Source organism: Aythya ferina, assembly GCF_964211825.1.
Source record: "Aythya ferina genome assembly, chromosome: 2".
Lineage (NCBI taxonomy): Eukaryota > Metazoa > Chordata > Aves > Anseriformes > Anatidae > Aythya > Aythya ferina.
This window is the reverse complement of record NC_140297.1, coordinates 47064924-47085399: the sequence shown is the minus strand read 5'-3', so window position 1 is coordinate 47085399 and position 20476 is coordinate 47064924. Positions and strand designations below refer to the sequence as shown.

At 37.8% G+C, this 20476-nt stretch overlaps 1 protein-coding gene across 12 annotated transcripts in view; it reads left to right on the top strand.

Moving 5' to 3' along the window:
- Positions 1-20476, top strand: part of ULK4 (unc-51 like kinase 4) — a 233796-nt gene that overhangs the window by 109886 nt on the left and 103434 nt on the right. Inside the window, exons 33-34 of one of the 12 annotated variants that reach the window (XM_084509484.1) lie at positions 117-161; positions 2170-3959. The exons of 8 other annotated variants lie outside the window; for them this stretch is intronic. In XM_084509484.1, the coding sequence (XP_084365610.1) occupies positions 117-161; positions 2170-2277 (153 nt within the window). In that variant the 3' untranslated portion in view covers positions 2278-3959. Of the gene's footprint in view, positions 1-116; positions 162-2169; positions 3960-20476 lie in introns of those variants that run through there. 3 more of the 12 variants (XM_084509478.1, XM_084509475.1, XM_084509477.1) reach the window with 3 other exon arrangements.

Below are 20476 nucleotides of genomic sequence, written 5' to 3'. Positions count from 1 at the left end.
CTTTGCACCTCTGGAATGTTGCAAAACAAGTGTATTAACATAAAATAAAAATCTGCAGGATAGTTTGGAAGTTGGGTTCTGCGCTATCCACTTGTCTTGTCATTGATATTTTGCAGAATCTTTTATTTTTTTCAACCTGTTTGTTCATGATCTTGTGCCAGGTAAGTGTTCTGTAAAGTAAGCATGCTCCTGATGAATACTGAATATGAATAACTTACGCAGTGTAGGCAGATTGCATGCTTGCTATTGCACCATTCTTGAAATTCAGTCCTACTCCAGGTAGATGTTCTTAAATGTGATTATGAATCATCTTTTACTTTCCTTTCTTAGGTTTAAATATGTGAATTTTCTCTAATCCTTTGCAGTGATTTATTTCACTACCTATCTTAAATCTCTTTATTACCACATAATCAGATAAGCCTTTTTTATTGAAGTAACCTCTTCAGCGATGACAGGTTTTTGCAGTAGCTTACAGAACACAACCTTTATGGTATTTTGTGTACATATTCATACAAGTCTGAAAAGATCTTATTGTGACAAACCTTAACAGTAAAAGCAACACTTCACAGTGTTTCATGGTTTTGACCTGGGATTACTACTGCTTATACGTGGTAACAAAAGAGAAACACAGCAAAATATGAAACTCAAGTGTTTATGGTAATATCCTCAAATATCAAGTTAATGTTTGAAACTTCTTCAGGTGCTGGTGTCTAGAAAGTTAACCACCGGAAAAGTGCATATGTATTTATATATTATTTTTGGATATTTGAGAATGTTTAACAAATGATTTCTAGAAATCTTCCTAGATCTTGAAAAACTTGTTATAACTTATCTATAGGCACGGTATTTAAAAAGTATGTGCATCATACCATGTAAATGTAGTACAAGTTAAGTTGGAGTCAGTTGTAAATACTCCCTCCTGATCTTCCTGTACGCGGTTTGATGTCATGAGTTCTAGAAACAGTTTTTAGTGAGTAAAAAACAACTAAGATGGAAATTTTGTTTGTGACTGGTGGTCTGTGGCTGTTTCACAGCTCTCTTCAACCTATGTAGCTATCTTGGAATTTACAGTTAGAATTGTGAGGGGAAAGGGTTTATAACTTTCAGGAAGGAAAAAAAAATCCATTTTCAACATGCTTTGTCTGGGAAGGACATGTTTAGTGGCTTCAACTGTCATGTATCAAGCTCTAACAGTATCCTGGCTATCAGCTGTGGTCTTGGTTGGCTTGAGGGATGTGAGACTCCCTAAATGGGAGCGCTAACCTCCTTGCTGTTCCCTTGTTCTCCCTGCAGAAGAGTGAATTCAGCGAATGAATGTTAGGCAATTGGGAAGGCTCAGGAGCCAGGATGAATCAGGGGACTTGTCTGTTTGGGTTTTGGAGCCACATGAGTAGGAGCAACTCTTACCAGCAGGGTCAAGCAAACATATGGAAGGATGCTGCAGATAAGAGGAATGAGAATTTGAGAAGTAGGAATGCTAAAGTTTTGGGAGGAGTTTTCACTGGGATTCAGTAAACAGAGTTTACAAGAAGTTGGAAAATTTTATGCATGAGAACTCACTTCTGTGTGTTCACTCGTTCCACTCCTTTGCGTTCACGGTACATGTAAGTGCTAAACGTCTGCATTTATGGGACTGATGGTGCTAATGTAAGTATCTTTAAAAACAGTTAAGAAAATCTAGTCTTTGCCAGGTTGAGCATTTTCAAAAAGAGAAGGTGAAGAGAAATTTGGTGAATGCCAGAAGTGTGTAATAATGGTCTGCACTAAAGGTGATTTTATTATAGGGCCTGAAGAATATTCTGGAATGATTACTCATAGGCTGTTTTTCCTCAAGGGCAGAGTGAATTAGAAAAGCCCATCATTATAGGTTTCTGAAATTATTTTAATGGTTGTGTGAGTGAAAGGAGCTACATATCATTTGCTTTCCAGTATCGTCCATTAACTAGTCCATACTCATGTTTATACTTCAATTGGTTTTCAAGAAACAGGACAGATCAGTAACATGGAGCTGTGTGATATTGCACCTAGAATTTTATCAGATTCTAAACTATTGATTTTAAATTGTACTTCAGAGTCAATACATTACTTTGTAGGTACATGCTTAGCAAATTAATGTAGAGCTATCAAGTTCAAGGAGTGTCATTAGTATTTCACAATTTTTTTATGCAGAGACCAAATGCCCAGTGTGTTTTCTATGCATCCTTAAGTGTAATTTATGTTACTACCAGCAGTGCTACTGACCGGACAGTGACTCTTCTAGGATCTGAAAGGAAATAGTTTGGGCTCAGAATTGAAAAGTGTCTCCAGGAGCAGACTTCATTTCTGGACTGTCTGCACTACAGTGAAAGCAGGATTGAATATACTGACTTTAATGTATCTCTCAGAGCAGTGGAGACATGATGGCTTGCAGATTCTGGGCACTTCACAGGAAATAGGTTTTAAGGTGACTGCTTCTCACTGTTCATTGCTGTAGAGTTGCAGCACTGCATACTGCTGACCCTGTATTGTGGTCTAACACTTAACCCCGAGAGCTGAAATTTCTTATCCTGTCCCGTGTGTCTAGACATGTTCAATCAATGAATTCTGTTGAATTGCACCAAATGTATATGTTAATGTTCTTTATGACTGCCTCTCTGTAAATGTTACAGTTGCCAAAAAAAAAGAAAAAAAGGAAAAAAAAAGGCACTGAATGAGTGAAAAAGGCTGTTACAGTCTACCTAAAAAGTTGTTCTAAGAGAACAGCTATTAGTTTCGTTCACCTGAACTAGAGTTTAGTTACTGATATGTTAGTAGGAGGCTTTAAGTTCAGTTGCCATTCCCCTGAGAAACCCTCAACATTTATTTATCATTTCAGTTAATTTCAGTAAATGCAGATTGATAGCGTACTTTGTAAATATGTGAAAGACCTGTTTACAGTGCTTTGTTGCAAAACTTCAGAGAGGAATTTCACATTGTACCTTGAATGCAAAGTAGTTTCATCATTACCCTGATCCCAGATTCTAGCACTAGCTGTTAGGTAGATTATGGGTATTTCTACAAAGCAATGGGAAGGTATGACTGCACTATGAGTAGGTATTTATTGTGTTGTAACATCTGATGAAGATCAGTGAGGATGTAGTGATGTGTATCTGTGTGAATTTTCATGTCCACAAAAAGGAAGGTGGATTCACAGTATGACTGTATTTAGAACAGCATGGGATTGAAAAACAGAAGGAAAGTTGGCATTGTAACGTGCAAAATTTAAATGATGCAAACTCCCCTTAGTAACGAAATTAAAAATAAAGTGCTAAGTTCCATGGTGTTGTAAATGATGCCAAAAGTTGAGTTGGTGTAAGATAGAAATAGAAAATGCTGTTGTTGATGAAGTAGAAGAGATCACAGCAGAAAAGGTTACTGTGGGATGTATTTCATGTTATACTTTGCCTTTTTTTCTGCTGCACCCTTAATATTCTGCTTCTAATATTATATATTTCACTATGTCAAACCTATGATTATACGACATATCAGTATATTATACACAAAACGCTATTTTTTAATATCACAGTATATTGTTACAGTGAGGTTGGTAACGGAAGTGGAAATGTTCTTTAATATTTCTAACATGTATTTGTATTTTAGACTACTAACAGTATTTTGTGAAGTAGCTAAAAGTAAAGTTGCCATATGTTATTTTGTATGCTGTGTTACTTCTTTTTGAGTGGCTTTTATCTGATGTTTGGGGGGAACTCTGCACACATGATAAATATTTCATGGCCTTTCTTTAGGGCTATCTGAATCTAAGCTATGGCATAGAAAAGAAATTCTGTGGTTGGTGAAATTCTATTTTTCTGTTGATAAATTTTAAAACTAAAGCTAATGATGCTTGTGATTAGAAGCTCAGTGCTATCCTCTTTTAAAAGCCCTGTAGTTAATTCTCTGCTTGTCCTATTAAGTTGTCCTATTAAGATTTCCCATATAAGCTTTAATACACCAACATCTCACAGACTTCAGCTTCTGCTGTCAAATGTTTTCTGCAATATTCTGTAGTTTAAAGTTGAGTGATCCCATGACAAGTGTGGCAACGTGGATTTAAAGACATATATATCCTTTTAATAAAATTTACTTTTTAGTAAGATTGAAAGTTACAGTGTTTGTAAATGGTATGTTGTTATTAAATACCATCACCTAATGGTATGGATATTTGTGTCAGAACTTTTAACAGCAAATGGTATTAATTAGTCCACATCTTCATTAAAAATTTTCTTTAAATTTTTTGAAATTATTCGAATTAAAAATGTCAAATTTTAATTTATTTTTCTTTAAATATAGTGGAAATATTACAGAAATGTTGAGTATATTTCTTTTTGTAGTCATTCACATATTTTTATTTTTTCTTAGTTGTCTTTGGGTTTAAGATTTGGTTTTATGCTGTCTCTATTTTGCTCTGAGCTCATTTTAAAAAGTTTAATTACAGAATTAATCTTAAACTTGAAGATCATACATTGTTCATGTTTTTTGATAGATTGCAGTAAACCTGTGCTCAAGAGGATATTGCAAAAGCTGAAGCATTAATTTACTTCTATCTGATAAACTAACCACCTTTTAATCCGGCTTGGTGCCTGCCATGGTGGTGGTCTAAAAGAATTAGCTTGCTTCTTACTGTTGCAAGTACTTGTGGATCATCCAGGTTGGATACTTGAAGAGTTGGAGATTGCTTATATTCTGTGTTTATGCTGCCACAGTCATCTGCTGGAGAAAGTTGGGATAGCAAATAGGGCAAATAATGTAAGTTTGAGCACTTTGTGTGAATAGGCAGTTGACCCTCTAAATAAATGAACTAAAATCTCTCTCTAAGTTCTGTGCTTGCATGAGAATCACAGAATCACAGAATTTCTAGGTTGGAAGAGACCTCAAGATCATCGAGTCCAACCTCTGACCTAACACTAACAGTCCCCACTAAACCATATCCCTAAGCTCTACATCTAAACGTCTTTTGAAGACTTCCAGGGATGGTGACTCCACCACTTCCCTGGGCAGCCTGTTCCAATGCCTAACAACCCTTTCAGTGAAGAAGTTCTTCCTAACATCTAACCTAGAACTCCCCTGGCTCAACTTAAGCCCATTCCCCCTCGTCCTGTCACCAGGCACGTGGGAGAACAGACCAACCCCCACCTCGCTACAGCCTCCCTTGAGGTACCTATAGAGAGCGATAAGGTCGCCCCTGAGCCTCCTCTTCTCCAGGCTGAACAAGCCCAGCTCCCTCAGCCGCTCCTCGCAGGACTTGTTCTCCAGGCCCCTCACCAGCTTCGTTGCCCTTCTCTGCACCCGCTCAAGCACCTCGATGTCCTTCTTGTAGCGAGGGGCCCAAAACTGAACACAGTACTCGAGGTGCAGCCTCACCAGAGCTGACGATCACCTCTCTAGCCCTGCTGGTCACACTGTTCCTGATACAAGCCAGGATGCCGTTGGCCTTCTTGGCCACCTGAGCACACTGCTGGCTCATATTCAGCCGACTATCCACCATCACTCCCAGGTCCTTCTCTGCCTGGCAGCTCTCCAACCATTCCTCTCCCAGCCTGTAGCTCTGCTTGGGGTTATTGCGCCCCCGGTGCAGGACCCGGCACTTGGCCTTGTTGAACTTCATGCAGTTGACCTCAGCCCATCGGTGCAGCCTATCCAGATCCTCCTGCAGAGCTTTCCTACCCTCAAGCAGATCGACACACGCACCTAACTTGGTGTCATCTGCGAACTTACTGAGGGTGCACTCAATGCCCTCGTCCAGATCATCAATGAAGATATTAAAGAGGACTGGCCCCAGCACCAAGCCCTGGGGGACGCCACTAGTGACTGGCCTCCAACTGGACTTGACTCCATTCACCACGACTCTTTGGGCCTGGCTATCCAGCCAGTTTCTAACCCAACGAAGTGTGCGCCAGTCCAAGCCAAGAGCGGCCAGTTTCTTGAGGAGAATGCTGTGGGAGACGGTGTCAAAAGCCTTGCTGAAGTCAAGGTAGACCACATCCACAGCCTTTCCCTCATCCACCCAGTGCGTCACTTTGTCATAGAAGGAGATCAGGTTCGTCAAGCAGGATCTGCCTTTCATAAACCCATGCTGACTAGGCCTGATCACCTGCTTGCCCTGCAAGTGCTGCGTGATGACTCTCAGGAGGATCTGCTCCATGAGCTTCCCTGGCACTGAGGTCAAACTGACAGGCCTGTAGTTTCCCGGGTCTGCCCTCTGGCCCTTCTTGTAGATGGGCGTCACATTTGCTAGCCGCCAGTCAACTGGGACCTCCCCCGATCGCCAGGACTGCTCATAAATGATGGACAGTGGCTTGGCCAGCTCCTCTGCCAGTTCTCTCAGTACCCTTGGGTGGATCCCATCCGGCCCCATCGACTTGTGCACATCCAAGTGCCGTAGCAGGTCACCAACCAGTTCTTCATGGATAGTGAGGGCCACATCCTGCTCCCCATCCCCTTCCACCAGCTCAGGGTACTGAGTATCCAGAGAACAACCGGTATTGCCGCTAAAGACTGAGGCAAAGAAGGCATTGAGCACCTCCGCCTTTTCCTCATCTCTTGTAACTAAGTTTCCCCCCGCATCCAGTAAAGGATGGAGATTCTCCTTAGTCCTCCTTTTTGTGTTGATGTATTTATAGAAACGTTTTTTGTTATCTTTAACTTTTGTTATCCTTAACGGAAGACTAATGCTGGTAGTAACTGGTGCCTATAGACATTTCACTCCAGTCTGCAGCTATATTCAGTACTTAATTTAGCCCCAGCCTTTTATTTAAAAGAAGAAATACAAAGATATCTGGGAATAGCTAGACGTTTGTTTTACAGAACAGGAAATAGTATTTATTTGAATAAAATAATTTTAATAGATTTTTGTGGGGTATTCCCATTTTTGATTGTGTATTCAATGCTGTTATAACAAATTGTGAAATGCACAGCAGCTAATTTTGGTGTACTTCATCTGCTCATTTCTGCTCTGATGGAAAGTCTGCATTTGTAAGGTAACTGAAGTTAGATTCTAAGAGTGATTTTCCAGCTTCTACAGGATTAGCTTTATATTTAGAAACTTTAAGTTTATCCTTAATTTATTTTTGTATTTGTGAAGCATATGCTTTGCCTACAATCTGCTAGATTAAATAGCCAAATTCTGTGCTGTGGCATTGTGTGTAAAACTGCAGTGACAGCTCAGAAATAGATTTCATGTCATCTGTGAGGATTTCTGAAAGTAAAAATACGGAAAACCTGTTTTAATGGATCGTTTATAAAGCAAAATGATTGCTTATTTTCAAAGTACTTTCTATCCAAAGATGGATTGAAGGGAAATCAGTGAGAAAGTGTTAGACTATCTCAGTAGTTACCTGTTTTCAGTGAGAAAAATTTTAAAGAAAACAAATACAATGTACATGTAAAGAACACTTCAACAATGAGCATGGCATAATGTCTCCAAACAAACATTTCTTACCAATGCGTCAAAGTTTCATGTCAGTACGAAGTTTCATTCAGTACGGTGACAATAAAGTAAGGGTTCAGTAAGGGTTACTATAAAAATGGTTCTTCAGAAAAATATTTTTTTTTTTGTACTTTTTCGGTAATCTTTCTATCAGTAGTTTCTGGGGAAGTGTTTATATGTCTACACATCTGTAACCATTTGATTAGTATTGAGTCAGGTTCTTAATCTGCTATGGTCAATTTTTCTCTACTAACGCTGTGCACGTCATGAACTCTTAGCAGTTTTATTTCTTGCTTGAGTCATGGCAATGGAACTGCTATAAGCCAAAATGCCTGGTATAAAGGCCATTTCTGATTGTGGTTAATAATGAGAATCCCTGGTATAAAATTTTTTCCCTGATACTGTTAGATGACAGCAGTGTTTTTACATATGGGTAAGCAATAAAAAGGTCAAGAAAAGTTTCCTTTGTGTAGACATTTGGCTGTGAATGTTAAGAGGAGCGAGATTTGGCTTTTAAATATCATTGTAGCTTTTGCTAGACTTTCAACGTGTTTTCTATAACCAAGAAGCTTCAGGCTTATCTGTGCTGCAGTCATGTGGCAGCAATTCACAAAGCCATCTGCACCTACCCTTGAGCCATCAGTTTAGCTGACAATGGTAATGGGGATGCAGCAAGAGAGGGCTGAGAACATGTGAAGCCTTGTCCCAAAGCTTAATCAATCCACGGGCAGTTTGCTGATACAGCCGTGCTGCCTTGGGTCCCCCAGCTAGTTCAAGGCAGAGGATGTCTTCACAGCTGCTGTGTGGGTGTCCTCCTGTACTTGTAGAAGACCAATGTAGTTTGAAGAAACCTTATGGAAGGGACTGGAGCTGGAGTGTTAGATGTGATTGTAACATACCCTGAAGACTCAGGGACCAAATGGCAACACCATGCTGCTCCTTTTGAGAGGTGCCTTATACATTCCCTAGGTGACGTGTGGCACTGCTTTTTTGTTCCTTTTATGCAGATCGTGAGCTTGCGATAGTGAAAGAAATACTGGATAACCAAAGCCTCTGCATGTACAACTTTGAAAACTTTCTAAAAGGTTCCCTTTAAAAAATGCTAACTTTAAACAGAGCTGGAATGATTTACTTTCTCTCCATGACCCTGAGAGAACTGTTGCTGTTTGGCAAGGTTTTGTTTCTTTTCTCCAAGTAGTATTAGGAGCTGATTTTCAGCTGTTCTTGTAGAGTTGCTTGAGTCAAATAGGTTTTTATAGAATCTTAGAATGGTTTGGGTTGGAAGGGACCTTAAAGACCACCCAGTTCCAACCCCCCTGCCATGGGCAGGGACACCTCCCCCCAGACCAGGTTGCCCAAACCCCTATCCAGCCTGGCCTTGAACACCTCCAGGGATGGGGCATCCACAGCTTCTCTGGGCAGCCTGTGCCAGTGCCTCACCACCCTCAGAATAACAAATTTCCTCCTAACATCTAACCTAAATCTCCCCTCTTTTAGTTGAAAATTGTTCCCACCTTGTCCTATTGCTATCTGCCTTGGTAAAAAGTCACTGTGTCTTTTATAAGCCCTCTTTCACTTTCTAAGTAGTAGTTAAATGTGTATTTGTGATAAAAGACAAAATTTGAGAAAAACGTGTTTTCAGTGCTTTTCTTTTACCTGAGGTACTTGGTTAGTGGGAATAAGAAGGGGCTTGTAAGCAGAGTACTGAGAGAATTAGGGGAACTGCTTCTTGTTCCTGTTGCTAATCCTTATTTCTTCTATACCCTGGGCAAATTGTATAAACCTTCTTTTTCAGATGTCAGTAGTGTGCTTCTGTCCTTTGTGTGCTCAGTGAAGGCATTTTCTCTCACAGAACTGTCAGAAATTGGTGCTCATCATTCTGAAACTAGGCCTGTCCCAGCTGGACCTTATTCAAGTGTAATTCTTCAATTCATCTTTTCTTATTGTAATGTTATGTATAAACTAGAAGTGCACATCACAGGAATGTAGTTACGATTCATTAGAGCTTAGAAGGTATTCAGATTTTGTTAGGAAAAGCACTAGAAATTCTAAATAAATGTGAGTGATCTATGCTATAGCTGCATGTCTGTGTAGATCTGTCACCATAGGTTTGCTGGTGGAATTAAAATAAGTGATGGGAAGCAGAGCTATCCTTCAAATCATTTTAATATTACAAATTAATATTGTGGATAATAAAATGGCTTTTAAAAAGGAAAGCCTATTACTAACACATATACCTCTATCACTTTCTTATCTGGAAATTTATTTTGAGCTATTGATCCTGCTAGGAAATGGAATAGTTACTTACAAAATCACCTGAAGCTTCATTTCTGAGAAAAAAATCAAGTCCACAGCATTTCTGACAGCATTGTGTTTTTTTATGGAAAGGAATTCTGCTATTTGCATCTTAAAGAAATTGCTAGGCACTAATATTTTTTTTAGCTATTTTTATTTTCAGTGCTAGCTGGTATAAGAAAATTCAAGGATAAACAATATTCATGTGTGGTTTTTTATCATGTCCCAGAAAGGCAAATTTTTTTATGGATAATAAACATGAATATATAAAGGGCTTTAACAAGGTTGTAAAGCTAGCTGTACCATACGGGGAGGGAAATCACAGACAGGTGTGTGTAGGCCTATGATTTGCAAAAATAGTTTGATTACTGCTATTTCTAGAATGCATTTCAATGAAAAAATGTCGCAGAATAGTAATCACTGCTGTGCCTTGTGTGGGCAGATGCTCTTTATTGCTCCGACTGCCCCAAGACCATGTCCTGGAAGAGCTTCAAAAAGGACTTGCGTAGCCCAGCGGAGACCTCTGGTCTTTTTGGTTCTGCTGTAGTAACTGTGATGCTGCTGGTTGGGCCAACAGCCCTGTGTTATAGGGATGGATGGCAATTCCATACTTTAAACTCTTCATAGTCTGTTAAGAACTAACTGTAACCCTAAGATGTGTCCCGTGTTACAGTGTGGAATACAGAACCCCACGATCCCTTTAGAGATCCCTGAGCAGGGGTTCAGACTGAAGAACTCCAAGAGTGCCTTCAACTATGTGTCATTCAGTGAGCTGATTTGCACAATCCAGTCCGTTCTCCTAAAACAAACAAGAAAGCAAATGAAAACTACCCTACATTTCCTAGCATGGTATCCACCGTTCACTCTTTCCTACCCATAATTATTTCTGTTAACTCCTCTGCATTAGGATCCAAGTCAGTAGTCTCCTAGGTGAGCTTAGGTTTCTGAGCTCCTCATGAATTTCGCATTTCCTAATTCCTGTGTGCTTTGACCTTCAAGTAAGCGATGTAGACTCACTGAAATGGCAAAGTGTGTTCAGCCAGTTTGGCTGTGTTCCCAATTTTGCTTTATGTGAGCCAACTGAATCCTACACCACACAAGGGTGTTCTTCAGTGAATCAAATCCAAGACAGGATGTAGGGCAGGGCTAGGTGGGTGGATGTATCAAGTCAGTGAATGTTTTTGGAAACTTGTTTTGTCCGACAATACTCGTGGATATTTTGAAAGGTACCTTTCATATGAGTTTTGAATGGTGTTCTGAGCAAATTCTTAACTAATCACATTTGTGATTGGGTAATTAATTTAAATATAGAGAATTTAGGGCCAAAGAGGTAATAGTTTTGTAATGATTCTATTTTTACTTAAAGGGTGTATAGCTCTGACCTTTAAGAGAACATGCTGATTTCAGCTTTGCACCAGATAAAAGTTGATGATGCTAATGGACTTTTCTTGGAAAACTAACCTGAATGTTTAGGAATTTGTAGTTTGCATACTGTGTTCAGAGAAGAATTTTAAATACCTTTAAAATTTCTTTTTAATGTATGACTTACAAAATATTTTTCTTCAAAAACGAGCTATGTGAGTTTGCAGCATTAAGTATGTTTTCTGTAGTGTTCTTACTTTACTATGCCACAGCAGTTAAGTATGTGTTGGTCAGGTTTGAGTACAGGTCTGAGATTTAATCGTTGAGTTAGAAGTCTTCAATGAGTGCACATATATGCACATACATATATTTCTGTCTCAAGGAATTAAGGAATTGCTTTGATTGCATAGAAGTGTGCTAAAGAAGAACAATTCTAAACTTGAACACAAAGATTTGGGCCTAATTAGCATAATAATGGGCAGATCCGAATTGACTGCTTGGGTCTGTAATCACATGAGTAAAATAAAATTCTCTGGGAGTAACAAGATTAATTAAATAGTTTGTATTTGCTCCATAGACAGAGGCTTCACATTTTTTTATTTTTTTTTTTAATATCATGGCAACACACACACCCTGCCATACAGCACACAGCACTACACAATGGGTTTTGCTCTGCAGCAGTGTGTTGGCTCTTGAAATTCAAGTGCAAGTTCTTTGTAGTCCAACAATTAAATTCTGTTAGGATTTCTTTTAATAATCTCAGGTGTCATGTCAGCTTTAAACCTTTGAGTCTCTGCTTTTGAAAATATACACAGATACAGTGGATTTTTGTCATATTTTTTCTTTGATGCTATCATTGGTACGTGGAAAAAAAAAGAAAGGATTACTGGTAAAGATCTTTACATAATCTAATACTGTTTTGTCAGTTTAAATAAAATGTAACATCTTAGTAGGTACTGGAAATTAGTACAGGTGCTCTAGATAACCAGCTTCTGGTGTACTTTTACTAGCATAGGCAAAGGTGGCAAAAATATTTAAGGAGTTAAATCCTTTGATTCTGTGGGCTTTCAGGTGTACTTGTCGGTTTTGTTTCATAGTTTTTTCTTCTGTAAAATGCTTTCTTCAAGTCAAGCATTAAGAGTGAAATTTAACATAATACATATCACTTTACTGAAATGCCAACCTTCTCTATTGTATGCCTCTAAGTTTTCTGTATTTTTAGACTTGTTGAACACTGGAAAGCAGTGTCTGTTTTCCAGATAGACGTACTTAGTTTCTTTGGTATTTGGGTTTATCTCCATCAGTTGAAGTTAAGCATTGCAGTGCAGAAATGCCCTGCAATTCTCTGTTAGTCTTTTAGCAGAAGTTCTTTCAACAAGCTTGCTGATGTCATTTGTCTGATGTACATGAAATCTCTCACTGGGCTCTTGCAGTGTATATTTTCTTATTTTTTAATATGTCTAATGCTAGGAACATGCAACTCTATTCCTGGTTTTAGAGCATTTTGAAAAATCATGTATGGCATATCTCACAAGTTCCAGACTGCTTTGACCTTGCAATATATCTCTGGCCAAGAGCCATCTGTTATGTCCTTCAGCATCTGGGTAAGGAGTGAGGGATGTGTAAGATTTGCATGCACATCATTTTCTGGTATAACTTATTTTGCTTACATATAGCTTCAAATTTAACCATTTCTGATGTCTGTTCATGTTGACCCCTAATATAACATGGCTTCATTTGCTTGATCTTGGTTAATTCAGCATATAACAATGGATTTTCATATTCAGGAGGGTACTCCTTGGTGTGTACATCCCATCCAAACTAAAATACTTTCGTAATGATCCTTAATGAATTATTTTCCTTGTGCTTGTTGGTGATACACAAATGCAGAAACATCAAGTGTTGAGTTCTCCCTGGAAGTCAGAAGAAGGATTGATTCTTGAAGTGCAGCATGTAGTAAGGTAGTCCGGTAAGCAGACACAGTTTTGGGGAAGCAACAAAACATAGCAGTATTTGGAGTCACTCTATATCTGTGTCACTCTAAGCTGTGATTCTTAATATTTGCAGAGCGCCTTTTATTTAGTATCTAATGCTATGCATTTTTTCCTCTATCAGTTGTATTATTTTTCATTGTAAAAGTGTTCAGATGAGTTGTAGAAAGCTATAAAACCACATGAATATGGAAGCAGATTGGCTTTGTAAATTCCTCTTATCTCTCCTCCTTCTCTCCCCACCACCACATTTCTAAATTACTGTACTCAAAAGAGTGCTTTGCAGCACTGTTGTATGTTGCTCCTTTTTAAAATGCACTTTGTTGTTAGGTAGCATGTTAAGTACCCACTATTCATAAAGTAAATCAAGAAGTGGTACCATATCTTGTAACACAAATACGTGTTTTGAGAGCATGTGGAGGAAACTTACAGAAGTACAACTAAAACAAATGCAAATGTTACTGAACGAAAAATAAATATGTTCATTTTGACTAAACAGTGGTAATTATGGAGCATAAATGTCAAAAAGTACTTTAAAGGTGCAGGTACAAAGAAGGTGTAAAGTTGCTTGAAGCAATAAGATGAAATTAAGAAAGTTCATCTTTCTTGCATTTTTTTTAAAGTACTTTGCATTCAAGAGTAAAAGCCTGTTGAATAGTTTTGCATAAGGACATTAGGACCCAGTCTGCAAAAGGCACTAATAAATGCACCCTAGAAAAAGAAAATTCTAAATGCAAAAAAGCAGTTTGAACTTAGCCAATGTGTTATTTTAAAATGTCATGTCTCTCTTTCTACAAAGTAGAAGATCTGGCAACACTTCCAGTGGAAGTAGAAGTCTAGTTTTATTCCACATTCCTAAGTATAAGAAGAGTGCTCAAAAATGAAATGGAAAACAATCCTACTTAGATGTAAACTAATGCCTGTCTTTATAAGTGTTTCAACTTCACATGAAGTAAGGGTAGCTTGAATCAGTGCATGCATAGTTCAAAAGATTTTTTTAAAGTATGGGAAAGATGTGAATTTTTGCCCTAAAAGGGAAATTGTATTTCTTTCAGTTACCATTTTATCTTTTCATATAGCTTTAAATAATTTTTATACTACTTCATTTTATACTGAGTTCTTCTGTCTAGCCCATACCATCAGGAAAAAAATGTATTAGTGTTTGTGAATGAGAAAAGTTTTTGACCTTTTGCTGTGCTCACTGGGCATTCTTATGGTAATTTCATTTCAATCATCAGAGCAATTTGTCAGTTTTGGGAACTTAAGGAGGAAATGTATTGAGTTTATGTTTCTTCATGATGGACATCACCAGCAGCAGGCATGCAAGAACACGACTGATTGTCACCATTGACTGCCCCAAGACTAGAACAGGCACACGACTGGTGTTCATATTCTCTCCCCTTTTTTTCTCCAAATGAGAAATATTTTAAAGTCTTTAAAAGTTTGCAGTGCAAAGTTTTTCAAATTCTTTGAGGGTTTTGTATTATTTTTACAGTTGTCATAAAGCTCTTTAGCATTCATGTATTATTTCATCACTGTTGATTTGAGCTTTTTTTTAAATAGAAGTTCTGTGCATAACCTTCAGGATATTCGAAGTATCCATGTAATTAAAATCCTCACAAGTTTTTCTAACGCCCTGAACTACTCACTTTCAGTTTAATTTACACTCATTTTCAGAGCAACTCTGAAACCTGTACGTGGTCTGAAGCTCTGAGCAACGTGTCTACTGTCGACAGGTCTGACTCTCCATACACAGTGATGCAAGATGTGTAGGCTGTTATCACTCGGGAATGAGAAAAAAAACCCACAACCTAATAAAACAGTCTCCTTAATAAGCATTAAGTAGTCCTGGTCAGAGAAGCAAATTGAATGTTATGTATTGTGAGGGGAAGAAGCATGTTGCTGTGCAGAAAATCATTCTGCTATGGTAATCCATCTGTGAATTTCAGGACTCCTGTCTCAAAAGAAGGCTACGGGAGACTGCAAAAAGTGAAGTGAAAAGAGGCACAGGAGATCAAAGATTTGGACAGGCTGCTGTAGAAGAAATTACTCTTGTGTACACTTTAATCTAAGAAGGTGATGATTGAGGGGGAAGTGTGATAACATGTAGCCATGAGAGGCTTGTAGAAGGTGAATAAGGAACAGTATTGCTGCTCACTGTATCATGTTATATGAGAACTAAAGAAAACTTGCAGTTGATATCTTAAAAACTGACAAAAGCAGATGCAGCTTCTCGTCAGATTGAGTTCAGCTATGGACTCTGTACCATAGGGTACTGAGTTTACTTGCATTCAGAAAAAGGCTGAACAACTCAACGGAGGAAAACTCCATGGAAATCTGTTACTCTTTGAAAGGTCTGCTTCTGGCTCAAAGTCCTAGGGCTGTGAATTTCTGGAGGCTGGGGGAAGTGTTCCATGTACCTGAATTTTGCTTGTAGGACTTCTCCATTGCCTAGTGCTTTAGACAGCTTGTTGGTGTAGGCAGACTTTTAGTGTGAACCAAGTCAGATTCTGCTTTATCTACTGAAAACCTACGCATGGGAACCATTTTGTATTGTCAGTTTTCAGTTATTAGTTGAAAAAGCTTGTCTTACCACTCCTACTTCTGTATGAGAAAACAGATTATTTTTTGTGGTTTAAACTGATTGACTTATTTTCTGAAGGAACAGTATTTCCACAAAAAAATAACCAAGTTAAAAGTACACAGGTCTCATATTGTGTTTTGAGGATAATTTTCAGTCTGTGCTAATTGTTTGGTTGGATTCAATTGTTGGTATTAATGAGCACATGTATTACAAATAAAGAGTAATTTTGAGAATTCACAAACAAATTTTCTCATAAAGTTCCTATTTAAGCTCTTACTTTTAGTTATGTATTACAAAACATATAGTTTATTTAATAACAAGTTCTGTTTTAGTCCTTTGACTCCAGCAGGGATTACTTGTGTTGAGTGTAGGTGTTTGTCTGTATCTGTTATTGTAGCTGACTAAAGAAATGTTTCAGAAAATTCTTCTTGAAGAGAGAATTCTTCTTGAAGAAGAAAATTCTTCTTGAAGAGAGAATTACAGAAGATAATTTAAAATAAATTAATGAGCAAACAATGGATCTTCATCCACTTACTACGCCATTCCTGATTTTGTAAATCTCAAGATTTCCCCTCAGTTTTCTAAAACAATTTCAGAACTACAAAGCCATTATTACTTAGGTGTATTTAAATGAAACCAGTTCCACACTTTTGGTCGTTCTTGTTGCTTTCTCAGAATATTTTTCTATTTTCCTATTTTCATATATCATTTTTGATATGTAGGACCAGAGTGGAGTGTTCAAAGGGTTAGATGAACCGTGGGTTTATACAGTTGGCACAGTGACCTTATTTTTATTCTTTCTGGTTTTCACAACAATTTTTTTTGTAGAGTTCCATCATTGAGACGCCATTTGTGTGAAACTGGCTTTGTTAATCTATGATGATTAGTTCATATATCAAGTTAAGATTTCTTCCCACCATGTGCTCTACTTTATTAATATTAAATTTCAGATTTGACTTCAGATACAATCTTTCTCCCTCCATTTACACAGATGACCTGCCTATGAACAAGTTTCAGAGCTCTCAGTGTTTAACATAACCCATTTCCACAGGATTTGTATCACATTAAAGATGTATTCACTCAGTCTTTGTAGTTGGACAATTTTCACAGTTATTAGAGAACAAATATTTGGGAGGTGGTTGGAAATGGGTAATCGTGCTGCTTTGTAATTAGAGATTTAACTTGTATCATCTTTTTCTGGAACTGTATTCATTGTTACACCCTTTTCCTCCAAGACATGCAAATGGAATGTTCCTCAGCGTTTGCTGGCTTTTTCCTACCTTTTAATTCAAATAATGAAGTAAAAGTAGTTAGTCTTTTGGATTGGTTCCACTGTGAAAGAAGTTACCAATCTTTTATCCTTCATGACCTTTCTCCATTAGGAAACGGTAATTTTCACCTTTGCAGCGCCCACACTTTGGACACGTTTCATTTCATTTAGTTCTTCCCCTATAAATGGTTTGTAATTCTGTAGTATTCTTTTATTTATTTACACACATACACCCTTAAAAGTATGACATCTGTATATATGCTAGAACTCTCAACCTCTTTGTGAGCTGATAACAGTACTCTCTGTGCAGGGTTATGGAACAGAGAAATGGACAGGTGTGCCTGGCCCCTCGAGGTATATTGCCAGTTGATTGTGAGCAGTGGAAGAGGTAGGGAGGAGGATCATGACATGGGGAAGCGAACTGTAGCACCATGCTGCAAATGTGTGAAACGTGTCACAAGTGAGTGGCAATTCTTCCTAATTTGTGAGACTTTGCCAGTCTAGCATCAAATACGTCCTTTCTCAGTTAAAAGTTATGGGGCAAAATCCTGATCATACCATAGTTACTGGAAATTTTATGCTAGATTTTAGATGGGTCATAAAAACTAATCACTGTCAATGAAAATGTTCACCCAAAGCAATTTGTTTTTTTTATATATATGTTTTTTGTTTTGTTTTTTTTTTTTTTCTGCAAAAGCAATATTAAAATAAAATCTCATTCCTTCCAAACTTTGTCTGTCTGTCTGATTAAGAGCAGTCTGCCAGTTTACTTTTCCTGCAAATGCAAATGTCAAGGCAGAGAGAAAGCATTTAAGAAAAAGTAGTTACTGAGGTAAAGCTGAGTTGCTTACTTACAGAACAGAAGTTATTGATCTCGTGACTGGAATTTTACTGTGACATTAATGCTGCTCTGCCAGATGACTGAGGTATATCTCCTGATCTCATCTAAATAAATATTGGTGTAAGAACATAGCAGTTGCTGACTGTACATTTATTGACCAGCTGCATTTTGATGACTAAGGTAATAAGCTATTGTGTGCTTCACAATAGAGCTTGTAAAAGATTATCGAACGCCTGTGAAAGGTTTTTGGCTGGCAAAGGTTCCGTATTATGCTTCTGAACTCTGATCATTTATCTAGAAATTTGTGTGGTTTGGGTTCAGTCATGTATAGTATGTTCCTGGTGTTAATGTCTTCTTGAAGGGCTCATGGTGAGGGATGATAATTCGATTTTAGAATGTCAGTCTTCTCTGAAGTGAAACAATTTAAATCTTGAATATTCTGCCTTTAACTTTGTTTTTAACTATAGTCAATTACTCATTGGCTTATATAATTAATTTCTAAGTATATTTTGCATTATAAAATGTTTTTATAGGTAAGTTTAAGAATCACTGTTTTGATAGAATAGATTTATAGTCAAATGCATATAAAAAGACTAAACCTACCATGTTCCAATCTTAGTTTACCTACTGTAGCTTTCTAATTACAGTTGCAAGCAGTAGCATCATCTCACAGTCAGCTGAAATTTTGTTAGTCTCTTTTTTTCTCTTAGGTTTGTTTTTCTCATCCCCTGTGCATATTACAAGATTCAGTTCTTGCCCCTCGCTTGCTTTGAGCAAGTAATTCTTTACTACTCATGTGAATACAGGAAGCAAAATTGTGCCCTAGAACTGTTTTCTTTCTTTTTCATTTACTTGCTTTCAAACTCCTGCCTACCAAATAAAAGAATAACCTGTTCAAACATCGTGATGCTAAATACGGTGACTGACAGTTTTCACTCTGCAGTTTGAGAAAGCTCTAAATTGATCCCTGTGGCAGATACGTCATCCACCAAACAGTGTTTACATTGCTTCTAATTTTTTCCATTATAATCTCAGGTGATTTGATATCAAGCTTGGAATTAAATTAGATTGTGTACAAAACATACTTCTCTGAGTTATTCATTTGAGTAAAGCATACACCAAACAGAAGGGATGTATTACAAGGGTTGGTAGCTTCTTTCATTACTGGGGAGAGCCGAGAACTACTCTGCAAGACCATTATTTCTATTAACTGTATATTGTGAAGTTCCACGTTTGTTTGCCCTGCAACAAGTTCTGGAGCAGGATTTCAATTCACTGCACGTAGCTCTCCTTAGGGCTCACATCTGGATGGCACTGCGGGAGCATATTGCTGAAAGCAAACAGACTAGCAGTTTTGATGGTAACAATGGAGCCTGAGAAAACACTGGATGCCTGAATAAGATGCCATTAAAAAAGGGGGAGAGAGAGGGATGCCTAATGCAGTCCATTTAATGCAGAACTCTCCAGAGAGTGAAGTGGGGATTATGCCTGCTGCCCTTCTTATTAAAGACTGGTATAGAAGATGCTTTTGGGCGAATGGTATCTCCATAACAGGCGCTCTGTTACTCATGAATACGTTTCTAATTATATCTTAATGATCTCAGGCACAAATAGGAAAACAAAAATCTTTGTCTCTCTGAGTGGTTACCTTAGTGGCTGCAGGTTTGGCAGGGCTGAGATTATCCATCTCCTTGCACTAATCCCGGGGGACTTCATTGTGAGAAATGAGACTTGTTTATGATGGTGAATTAAATTGCTGTAAAAGGTTATTTCAACAGACAGTTGGGAAATCATAATAAAATAATTTAGTAAAAATGGGAGCTAGAGTATGCTTAATGAAACATGATTATATTTAATTTTCTTGCTATTTCTATCATTAAAGGTACATTATCCTTTCTCAGACCTCATTTGGGCTCTTTGCCACAGATCCACTCTTAGTAGCAGACTGAAACTTGCATGTTCCATTAGGATATGAAAATAGCTAATAATACCCTACTCTCCTCTCCCTGTTTTTTTTTTTTTTTTTTTTTTTTTTTTTAATTTCATTTACCAGCTTTTCAGATATATTTCAGCTGTTTTCCTCTTTCACCCTTTTATTTCCTCTCACATCTATTGTATACATTTGTTAGTATGAATAACCATTCAGGAGGATAGGTTGAGTGAAATGAAGTAAAACACTAATATAATAAGCTTAATAACTTTAAAATGATTTATTATGAGTAATTAACTCTTTTAGTTATTACTAGTACCTAACAAAGTCAATATTTTAATGAGCTCATTTAAAACTTGTTTCTGTGCTATCTTAATCTACTAGTGCAATTTTTTTTTTATATTCTTTCATTTTACAGTGTATTGGGACATTGTGTGACGTTGTATATGAGGTAAAATTTCTGACTGGCCTCTAATGATAATAACTGTAGTACCTGGTGCTGTTTTATGTCTCTCTCTTAGAATCAAAATGCTACTTTGATCTAAAAGTATCCAGCTCCTTTTCAGGCTCTGAGCTCATATGAGAATAAAATTACTGTTTGTTGGTAGACAGCTTGGGCAGAGCAGCGGCGTCTCCCCAACAGGGAGAACCAGAACGGGGGGGAAATTCACTGCCTTGGGGGATGAAGGTGCCATGTTTCCAGTGCCCCCATAGTGCCCCCATCTCCTGTGTTTCCAGGAAATAACTTCCTTAACAGTG